We start from the raw sequence: 11,778 nt of genomic DNA on the forward strand, positions 1-11,778 counted from the left end.
TGCACGCTTCTCGCTCTCTGTGAGCCACGTGACGAGCTGCGCAGTGCTGCAGCAGACACACACCAATACGCACAGTGGCACACATGGCTGGGACAAAGTTTACTTATCTGAGTCAGAGGAGCACCACTCCTGGGTACAGCTTCTATCAGCTTCTATCTATTACGTGTGTTTGTGCACAGCAAATTCTCCAGTGTGAAAAACAACAACAACATTGACAGTGTTAAATCAACACTGAAAGTGTTGAGTCTGTGGACCCATATAGACACCAGAACAGTGTTTAAAAAAAAACCACTGCTTAGTGTAAAACATTATTCAGATATTTCCCAGAGTACCTTTCAAGTAAATTGTAGCTATCACCCATGACTGTATTTGTTAGTGCTTGTTGCATTCATCCATCTACAGTCCTGAAGACTTCACCAAATTACATCCTAAGTGAAAATGTTATTTATTTAAAATGTTTATGCAATACCATACATATTTCAATATGCCTTATTTTCAGGGCCTAGTTTAACATCAATACAGGGGCCTGAAACTTATACACATCACTTTAAACCAAAAACCACACCTATCATTATCAATTTCCCAGCATGCTTTATTGCAGGTTGATTTTCAGAGTTGTTTGCTTCAATATCTATGTTTGTGCATGTACACTGATTGATTGATTAATCTTATGCTACAAGAACACACCAAGACAGTCGTGAAGAGGGCACGACAAAGCCTATTTCCCCTCAGGAGACTGAAAAGATTTGGCATGGGTACTCAGATCCTCAAAAGGTTCTACAGCTGCACCATCGAGAGCATCCTAACTGGTTGTATCACTGCCTGGTATGGCAACTGCTCAGCCTCCGACCGCAAGGCTCTACAGAGGGTAGTGCGTATGGCCCAGTACATCACTGAAAGTTTCTTCAAGTGCAGTCGTAAAAACCATCAAGTGCTATGATGAAACTGGCTCTCACGAGGATCGTCACAGGAAAGGAAGACCCAGAAATTGCAGCCCAAATAAATGCTTCATAGTTCAAGTAACAGACACATCTCAACATCAACTGTCCATAGGAGACTGCATGAATCAGGCCTCCATGGTCGAATTGCTGCAAAGAAACCCCTACTAAAGGACACCAATAATAAGAAGAGACTTGCTTGGGCCAAGAAACACGAGCAACGGACATTAGACTGGTGGATAGGTCAAAATGTGAGATTTTTTTTTTTCTGTCTTTGTGAAACATGGAGTAGGTGAATGGATGATCTCTGCATGTGTGGTTCCCACTGTGAAGCATGGAGGAGGAGGTGTGTGGGTGCTTTGCTGGTGACACTGTCAGTGATTTATTTAGACTTCAAGGCAAACTTGACCTGCATGGCTACAACAGCATTCTGCAGCGATACGCCATCCCGTCTTGTTTGCGCTTAGTGGCACTATCATTTGTTTTTCAACAGGACAATGAACCAACACACCTACAGGCTGTGTAAGGGCTATTTCACCAAGAAGGAAAGTCATGGAGGGCTGCATCAGATGACCTGGCCTCCACAATCACCTGAACTCAACCCAATTGGGATGGTTTGGGAAGAGTTGGACCACAGAGTAAAGGAAAAGCAGCCAACAAGTGCTCAGCATATGTTGGAACTCCTTCAAGACTGTTGGAACAGCATTCCAGATGAAGCTGGTTGAGAGAATTCCAAGAGTGTGCAAAGCTATCATCAAGGCAAAAGATGCCTACTTTGAAGAATCTCAAATATAAAATATATTTTGATATGTTTAACACTATTTTGGTTACTACATGATTCCATATGTGTTATTTCATAGATTTGATGGCTTCACTATTATTCTACAATGTAGAAATTAGTTCAAATAAAGAAAGACCCGTGAATGAGTAGGTGTGTCCAAACTTTTGACTGGTACTCTAATTGTTTCTAAACTAATCCAATCAGTTAGTTAGAGTTGAAGTTTCAGGCCCCTCTATTAGCGTAAAAGTAGGCCCTCAAAATAGGGCCTTATGAAATACGTATGGTACTGTGTTAAATATACATGTTTTATTATAAGATGTTTGCTTAGGATCTCACTTGGGGAACTCCATAGGACTGTAAATGGATGAATGCAATAACCATGTGTCTGTCACCAGTGGAGGCTGGTGGGATGAGCTATAGGAGGAGGGGCTCATTGTAATGTCTGGAATGGAATGAATGGAACAGTATCAAAGACATGAAACCACCTCCTATATCTTCTCCCACCAGTCTCCTCTGTCTGTCACTAACAACTAAAGTCATGGATGGTAACTCTACAATGTACTCGAAAAGCAAGCCGTATTTAAATAGGGCTTTCCACTAAGCAGTGCGTTAATTTAACACTGTTCCGGTGTCTATATGGGTCCACGGTTTCAACCCTTTCAGTGTTGATTTAACACTCTGTGCTAATTTATTTTTTTTGAACACAGGAGAACTTGCTGTGTTCCTTCTACATCATGTAGTGTTTCTTGGTGTTTTCCAGCAGGATTCATCTCAGCCTTATTATACACAACTCATCAGATAAATATGATGGTGAGGTGTTGGTTCAACGTGATGCCTATGAGTTTCAACCACCTCTATTAGGGTAAAACTAGGCCCTCCAGATACGTATGGTCTCGGGTTGTGTTTATACATTGTTTTGATAACATAGTGACTTAGGATCTCACTTGGTGAAATCCATAGGACTTAAAATGGATGAATGCAACAAGCATGTCTCTGTCACTAACAAATACAGTCATGGGTGGTAACTCTACAAATCACTCAAAAGGCAAGGCACTAAGTCTTTACACTAAGTGATGTGTTAATTTAACATTGTTCCAGCTCCAATCTATGGGTCCACAGATTCAACACTTTCAATGTTGATTTAACACTCTCAGTGTTCATTTCATTTGATTGTACGCTGGACAACTTCCTGTGTGCGTGTGTGTGTACATGAGGATTCGTACAGTGTGAGTGCATCTGTCGACAGCAGGTATGGGCCCCCCTTTTGTAGGCCTGCTTATCAATTTACACCCAAATTCTATAATAATATAAATATATATTTTGGGGAAATCAGTCTACTATATAGATATTGAAAAATGTTTTTGTCAATGGAAATATATTGGATTATCTATGACAGGGATGGACAACTAGCAGAGATCAATTTCCAATGTTTTCTTTGTTTTATTATTTGGAACTCAGTCGGGCTTTCAACTTAATGTTGAGTGTTAGAATATTAGAATACAAAAGGTGCAATTGTCTAAATGTGGTTGTGCAGCAGCAGTTTCTCTCCTGTTATGTCGGTCACTGACAGTCACTCAATTAGCCATGTCAGCTAACATTTTTTAGATCGGTAAGTTAGCCTAGCCAGCTAACTACACTTGTAGTAATAATGGTCAAATCACCGATTTTGTTCATCACAGATATCATGTTCAAAACTGAAAAACATTATCTCCACCCCATGGCAAAATGAAAACATTATCTCCAGCCCATGGCAAAATAAAAAACATTATCTCCAGCCCATGGCAAAATGAAAACATTATCTCCAGCCCATGGCAAAATGAAAACATTATCTCCAGCCCATGGCAAAATAAAAAACATTATCTCCAGCCCATGGCAAAATTAAAACATTATCTACAGCCAACGGCAAAATGAGTAAAATTCCAGGAAATGAACTCTAACATGTTAATGTTTTCTCTCCCTGTCAAGAGGGGGGGGGGGGGGGGGGGGGGGGGGGGGGCGCTAAAATGTTTAACAAAATGTAACTTAGGGCCCCCAAACGCTGACTTTATGTGTGGGTATGGATCTGGGTACATATTGCGGACCCTCATAATGAGTTCAGATTTTTTGTGGCCCCCACCCCCATCAGTTGCACATCCCTGGTCTACAGTATCCAGACCAATACAGTGTTATTTTTATAGCTGTTTAGCAGCAGGGTATACCCCTGAAAGAGAGCACCTCTGCAGCCAATGACCTGTGAAATGGTCATATGCATATGAGCACACACAGATGCACGTGCACATGCACACTTCTGCTCCAGTAAGCTTTGAGTAGATGACCTTGTTAGAGAGGAGTTGCATTCTGGGTAAAATTGCATCGCATTTTGTGATAGAAGTAATAATCCATGCATGATTTGTTTTGATAGGATCGACTCCTCCTGGGCCCTGGCGCGCTGGCACACACACACACACACACACTGCTGACGTCTGCAGTCTCAGTTGATAGATTACACACACAATTTTAAAAATATATATAGTGCCAAATAAGGGTTATTTGGCTTGTAACCATAGCGCATCCATTTCTGGCACTGTACAGAACGCTTTTTTGAAGGTTCTATAAAGAACCTTGCACATAAGGTTCTAAATGGAACTTGTATGATGCTATAAAGAAACCTTTATTGACACAAAGCCATATGCAAATCTTTCACAGGACATTGTCAATAGCCATAAAGTTACATGATGATTGACGGCGTAACACAACACACTAGATAAACTGGAATGACACTCTCATTCCCGGTTGCACAAAAAGAGCTCGAGTAAACCACGCCCCAAAATATTCTAATGAGCTGTTGGCCCTACATTTGAATTACCACTAAAAGAGTCATTACGGTTCCACATAGAACCATCACCCTTCCACTTGAGGAACTGTCTTTTTTTATCCGTTATTTTGCCAGGTAAGTTGACTGAGAACACATTCTCATCTGCAGTAACTACCTGGGGAATAGTTACAGGGGAGAGGAGGGGGATGAATGAGCCAATTGTAAACTGGGGATTATTAGGTGACCGTGATGGTTTGAGGGCCAGATTGGGAATTTAGCTAGGACACCGGGGTTAACACCCCTACTCTTACGATAAGTGCCATGGGCTCTTTAATGACCTCAGAGAGTCAGGACACCCGTTTAACGTCCCATCCGAAAGACAGCACCCTACACAGGGCAGTGTCCCCAATCACTGCCCTGGGGCATTGGGATATATATATATATTTTTTTTTAGACCAGAGGAAAGAGTGCCTCCTACTGGCCCTCCAACACAATTTCCAGCAGCATCTGGTCTCCCATCCAGGAACTGACCAGGACCAACCCTGCTTAGCTTCAGAAGCGATATGCAGGGTGGTATGCTGTGTAGATACAGTAGGTTTTCAGGAACATGAACCCTCTGGCAGGTACATAGCGGTAAGAGTGTTGGGCCAGTAACCGAAAGGTCACTAGTGAAGTTAAAAGGGGAAATAAATCTGTCGATCTGCCCTTGGGGAAGGTACTTAACCCTAATTACTGAATAATGGCTGATCTCTCAGAGTGGGATATCCACAAAATACATTTCCTCACCACACACTTGTACAGGTTACACAAATGTAAGCACCCCATTCACTGAACCTCTCTCCATCTATCCATCTCTTTCTCCATCTATCCATCTCTTTCTCCATCTATCCATCTCTTTCTCCATCTATCCATCTCTTTCTCCATCTATCCATCTCTTTCTCCATCTATCCATCTCTTTCTCCATCTATCCATCTCTTTCTCCATCTGTTCATCTCTAAGCCATGGGGCGGGAAGCAGCCAGCTCAATGACGTAATTCCAGGGTCTATTCTCTCTCTCTCTCTCTCTCTCTCTCTCTCTCTCTCTCTCTCTCTCTCTCCCTCTCTCTCTCTCTCTTTTAAATGTACACAGGACGAAGGAAAAAGGACACTGCTCTTGATAGTATCACTGATATTTAATAAGCTTTACGTATCGTCCTCACGGCCTTCGTGATTACTCTGTTTTTCGTACAATGTACCCAATGATTAATGAAAACTTGCCATGTCATCATTGTGGTTTTACAGACGTGTTTAATACAATGTACCCAATGATTAATGAAAACTTGCCATGTCATCATTGTGGTTTTACAGACGTGTTTAATACAATGTACCCAATGATTAATGAAAACTTGCCATGTCCTCATTGTGGTTTTACAGACGTGTTTCATACATCTTATTTACACACTTTATTTTAATATTTATGAAATGCATGTTGTTATATTTGGCAGCACTTATTTGTTTTCCTTCGCCTCCAACCCCCTTTGATGTGTGGAACAGATGTGGTTGGGACGAGGTCCACATAAGGGTGCTAATATAAAAAAATTCCCAAAAGCTCTGACGAAGGCCGTGAGGACGATACGTAAACCTTATTAAATATCAGTGATACTATCAACAACAGTGTGTGGGTTCCTTTTTCCTTCGTCTTGTTCAAATGTTGCCAGGCACCTGCAAATAAGATTGCTCAGATGTGCGAGTGCCTTTAGAAAAATGTACACAGACCAAAAAGATAAACACAACATGTAAAGTGATGCTTCCATGTTTCAAAATCTGAAATAAAAGATTCCAAAAATGTATCTAGAGTTTTGTGGACAAAACATCCCTGTTAGTGAGCATTTCTCCTTTGTAAAAGAATCCATCCAGTTGACAGGTGTGGCATATCAAGAAGTTGACTAACCAGCATGCTATTTACACAAGTACCACTTGTGCTGGGGACAATAAAAGGCCACTCTAAAATGTGCAGTGTTGTCACACAACACAAGGCCACAGATGTCTCAAGTTTTGAGGGAGCGTGCAATTGGTCTGCTGACTGCAGGAATGTCCACCAAAGCTGTTGCTAGAGAATTGAATGTTAATTTCTCTACCATAAGCCGCCTCCAATGTCGTTTTAGAGAATTTGGCAGTACGTCCAACTGACCTCACAACGGCAGAACACGTGTATTGCGTCCTGTGGACGAGCAGTTTTCTGATGTCAACGTTGTGAACAGAGTGCCCCATGGTGGCAGTGGGGTTATGGTACGGGCAGACATAAGCTACGCACAACAACCACAATTGCATTTTATCGATGGCAATTTGAATGCACAGAAATGATGAGTTCCTGAGGGTAATTGCGAGGCCCATTTTTTTACAAGATATCTGTGACCAACAGATGCATATCTGTATTCCCAGTCATGTGAAATCCATAGATTAGGGCATGTATTTATTTACATTGACTTATATGAACTGTAACTCAGTAAAATCGTTGAAATTGTTGCATGTTGCATTGTTGCATGTTGCATTCATATTTTTGTTCAGTATGAATCGTCAGTGATCGGGCTATGTATAAACATTGAACTGAGACAATAAATGTAATTGCACCCCCCCTCTATCTCTCTCTTCCTGTCGCTCCCTCTGTCTGTTCCCTGGCTGCAGACTCTGAAGGCAGAGGAAGGTAGTTAGTCATCAGCAGTCACACACTGGCCTGCAGCATGCAGACACACACACGCACACACACACACACACGCACACACACACACACACACACACACACACACACACACACACACACACACACACACACACACACACACACACACACACACACACACACACACACACACACACACCACATACCAGGAAGAGAGGATTGCTGCAATGCTCAGCTGATCCTTATCCTTGCCCCCCACCCTGCCACTCATAAATAATAAACACACACACACACGTTCCACCAGGTTCCATCCCATTATTCTGTAGTGTTAGCTGTAACTGTCAGACTGAGGGGTCAGAGAGGCACAAGCCTGTGTGTGTGTACCCTGTTCCTAGCGCACACCCTTTGGCCCTCACACAGGCTAACCTTGAGCAGTGACGCACATACACACTCACACACACACTGGTGAATCCCTTCTCACAGAATCAACCTCTCACAGTACTGTGGACCCTGTCTAATTGTCTGGTGGTAGCAGCCTTGGCATGGTCTTATCTAGGCTATAACATGTTATAGCGCTCTTATGAACGGCTGCAGTCCCACCAATGTCACACTACATCTTCCCCTCTCTCCCCTCCTCTCTTCTAGCTCTCTATCTCTCTCTCTCTCTCTCTCTCTCTCTCTCTCTCTCTCTCTCTCCTCCTCCTCTCTATTCTCTCTATCATCTCTATCCTCTCTATCCTCTCTCCTCCTCTCTCTCTCTCTCTCTCTCTCTCTCTCTATCATCTCTATCCTCTCTATCCTCACTATCCTCCTTTCTAACCTCTCTATCCTCCTCTCTATCCTCTCTCTCTCCTCCTCTGTCCCCCTCCTCTGTATCCTCTCTATCCTACTCTGTATCCTCTCTATCCTCCTCTCTCTCTCTCGCACTCTCTCTCCTCCTCCTCTATATCCTCTCCATCTCTCGCTCTCTCTCTCTCTCTCTCTCTCTCCTCCTCTCTATTCTCTCTATTCTCTCTATAATCTCTATCCTACTCTCTATCCTCTCTCCTCCTCTATATCCTCTCCATCTCTCTCTCTCTCTCTCCTCCTCCTCCTACTCTCTATCCTCTCTCTCTATCCTCTATCTTTTCCCCTCTCTCTTCTCCTCTCTATCCTCCTCTCTTAATCTGATTCCTTCACTCCATTCCTCTGTCCCTCTACTATTTTCTTCATCCTTGTCTCTACCACACCCCATCTCTTTCTTTCTGTCCCTCTCTCCTCCTCGTTCCCTCTGCACCAGTTCTGCAGTATTCTGCCTCTGCTCCTTGGCAACCCCATCCCCTCCCCCTTCCTCACTGTTACTGTCCCAGTGTACCCATGGGACCCCTTTATCGCGCTCACACACACACTCACACACTCATTGCGGTGCTGTGGGTACACTTACCTACATACATGACACCCTCCTTGGTCTTAGCGGCTGCCCCCTCCACCCCAGCCTTGGTCTTCTCCGCAGCAGCCACCACCCCCTCCTTGGCCATGCTGAACCCCTTCATCAGTACATCCATCCTGGGATAGGTCTCTCCTGGGCTTCCCTGCTCTGAAACGGGCCTGCTGGCTGCTGGCTGGGCTGGTCTCACAGACTGTGTGTGAGAGAGGTTGTGTGTGAGAAAGAGAGTGTGTCAGTGACTCCTCCTCCAAGTGGTACAGAGAGAGAGATGGAGAGAGAGCGATAGGGAGAGAAAGAGAGGACTGCACTTCAGGGCTACAGGATGCAGACTGAGAGAGAGACTGAACGGACAGAGAGAGAAGAGAAAGTGTGAGAGAGAAATAAAGAGGAAGCAGGAGTGCATGTGATGGAGAGAACGAGCGACAGAAAGACAGAACCTGCTGGTTGCTGCAGCATATTTAAGTCACGCTGCAGCCAACCCCTCCCCTTCTCTCTCTCTCTCTCTCTCTCTCTCTCTCTCTCTCTCTCTCTCTCATTGCTCACACACACAGAGCGAAGCTAGCTGACTCCATATTTAATACGCAGGTTGCTCTGTCAGAGATTTATGTGATGAAACTGAAAATCATTTAGATTAATAAAGAAAATAGATTGGAGCGCTTGTTGAGATGGCTGTGTTGAGATGGCTGTGTTGAGATGGCTGTGTTGAGACGGCTGTGTTGAGACGGCTGTGTTGAGACGGCTGTGTTGAGATGGCTGTGTTGAGACGGCTGTGTTGAGATGGCTGTGTTGAGATGGCTGTGTTGAGATGGCTGTGTTGAGATGGCTGTGTTGAGACGGCTGTGTTGAGATGGCTGTGTTGAGACGGCTGTGTTGAGATGGCTGTGTTGAGATGGCTGTGTTGAGATGGCTGTGTTGAGATGGCTGTGTTGAGGCGGCTGTGTTGAGATGGCTGTGTTGAGACGGCTGTGTTGAGACGGCTGTGTTGAGACGGCTGTGTTGAGACGGCTGTGTTGAGACGGCTGTGTTGAGATGGCTGTGTTGAGATGGCTGTGTTGAGATGGCTGTGTTGAGATGGCTGTGTTGAGATGGCTGTGTTGAGATGGCTGTGTTGAGATGGCTGTGTTGAGACGGCTGTGTTGAGACGGCTGTGTTGAGATGGCTGTGTTGAGATGGCTGTGTTGAGATGGCTGTGTTGAGATGGCTGTGTTGAGATGGCTGTGTTGAGATGGCTGTGTTGAGACGGCTGTGTTGAGACGGCTGTGTTGAGACGGCTGTGTTGAGACGGCTGTGTTGAGATGGCTGTGTTGAGATGGCTGTGTTGAGATGGCTGTGTTGAGACGGCTGTGTTGAGATGGCTGTGTTGAGATGGCTGTGTTGAGATGGCTGTGTTGAGATGGCTGTGTTGAGATGGCTGTGTTGAGATGGCTGGGGTTCTGAAAAGGGAAGGAAATTAATAATGATGATGCTGCAGTTATAATTATCAGTTTACCATTTTATTATTAGCTGAATCTACACTTCCTGAAAGTCTGCTGTGACATCATCTCTGACTTTACTCAGCTTCCACCATGTTCTTTAACCCAGTCCATTCGAAGAGGGTCTGGTCCAGTTCTTTCACATCCGTACAAGGGGGCTGAGCAAGTTTATTCTTTGGGGAGTAGAGAAGAGAAACTGACCATAGACAATAGCTTCGATTCAGACGGCCATTTTCTATCGGTGGCACGACAAAATGCTGACTCACCCCTGCACCCCCTCTTTGCACCCCCCCCAACCCCCTCTTTTAAAGGCACAGTGTAGTCAAAAATGTGATTTCCTGAGTTGTATATATATTTTCACACTATGAGGTTGGAATAATACTGTTAAATTGTGAAAATTATGATAATGTACTTTTACTGCAAGAGCTGTTTGAAAAGAGCACCTTACATTTCTGCCTGTTTTGATGGGATGAAGTTGAGGTATTCCATGGTGACATCACCATGCATTAAATGAGTTAATAGACCAACAAGAAAGAGAGCTCTAAGCCTCTCTGCTAATAAGTGGGGCAGCAGGTAGCCTAGCGGTTAAGAGAATTTGGTCCCATAAACTGAAAAGTCACTGGTTCAAATCCCTGAGATGGCAAGGTGGTACAATCTGCTGTTCTGCCCTTAATTAAGCAAGGCAGGTAATCCCCAAGAACAACTGCTACATGGATGTTGATTAAGGCAGCCCCACACACCTCCCTGATTCAATTGGGTTAAATGCAGAAGGCACATTTTGGTTGAATGCATTCAGTTGTGCTACAGACTAGGTATCCCATTTCCCAGCTAATTTATAGTTTTCCCCTCACCACTCAGACCACTCCAAGACAGTCTTAGTCAAATTCCTGCTTAAGAAATGGCCTTATATTAAGAAGCTGTTTTTGTTTCTACCATTTTAATTGGAAACAATCGCATGAATGATTTGATATTGAGACCATTAAATCTATCCACAGTATATGTCTGTGCAGAGGCACTCCCTCCAGTGGCCATAATACACACTGCATCATGACGCAGTACCTTGGAATCCATTCCTGTCACAAAATGGACGCTAAGGCCTTGCACAGCCAAATGAGAAGATGCAACATATTCACTTGTCCTCTGTCTCAAATACCCTCTTGCGTCTCCTACACCTTTTTCTCTCTCCTCTCTCCCTCTATTTCTCCGCCTCAATGGGTGATTTGGGATGTTTTATTTGTGCTTACCATGACTGTGTTTTTGTATTTTAATGTGTTTATATATATATATATATATATATATATTGCATTTGGAAAGAATTCAGACTAATTGACTTTTTCCACATTTGGTTACGTTACAGCCTTATTCTAAAATGAGTTAAAACATGTTTTATCCTCATCATCTACACACAATACCCCAGAACGTCAAAGAAAAACAGGTTTTTATACATTTTTGCAAAAAAAAAAAATGAAAAATCACATTTACATCAGTATTCAGACTCTTTACTCAGTACTTTGTTGAAGCACCTTTGGCAACAATTACAGCCTAGAGTCTTCTTGGGTATGACGCTACATGCTTGGCACACCTGTATTTGGGGAGTTTATCCCATTCTTCTCTGCAGATCCTCTCAAGCTCTGTCATGTTGGATGGGGAGCGTCGCTGCACAGCTATTTTCAGGTCTCTCCAGAGATGTTCGCTCAAGTCCGGGCTC

At 43.7% G+C, this 11,778-nt stretch overlaps 1 protein-coding gene across 1 annotated transcript in view; it reads right to left on the reverse strand.

The window, feature by feature from the left end:
- The window catches only part of LOC139367950 (alpha-synuclein-like), a 20,871-nt gene extending 11,859 nt beyond the window's left edge, over positions 1-9,012 (reverse strand). The window contains exon 1 of the mRNA XM_071106365.1: positions 8,596-9,012. Within this exon, the coding sequence (XP_070962466.1) occupies positions 8,596-8,716 (121 nt within the window). The 5' untranslated portion in view covers positions 8,717-9,012. The remainder of the gene's footprint in view (positions 1-8,595) is intronic.
- Positions 9,013-11,778: the final 2,766 nt, after the last annotated feature.

This window comes from Oncorhynchus clarkii, chromosome 16 (assembly GCF_045791955.1).
Source record: "Oncorhynchus clarkii lewisi isolate Uvic-CL-2024 chromosome 16, UVic_Ocla_1.0, whole genome shotgun sequence".
NCBI classification, from domain to species: Eukaryota; Metazoa; Chordata; class Actinopteri; order Salmoniformes; family Salmonidae; genus Oncorhynchus; species Oncorhynchus clarkii.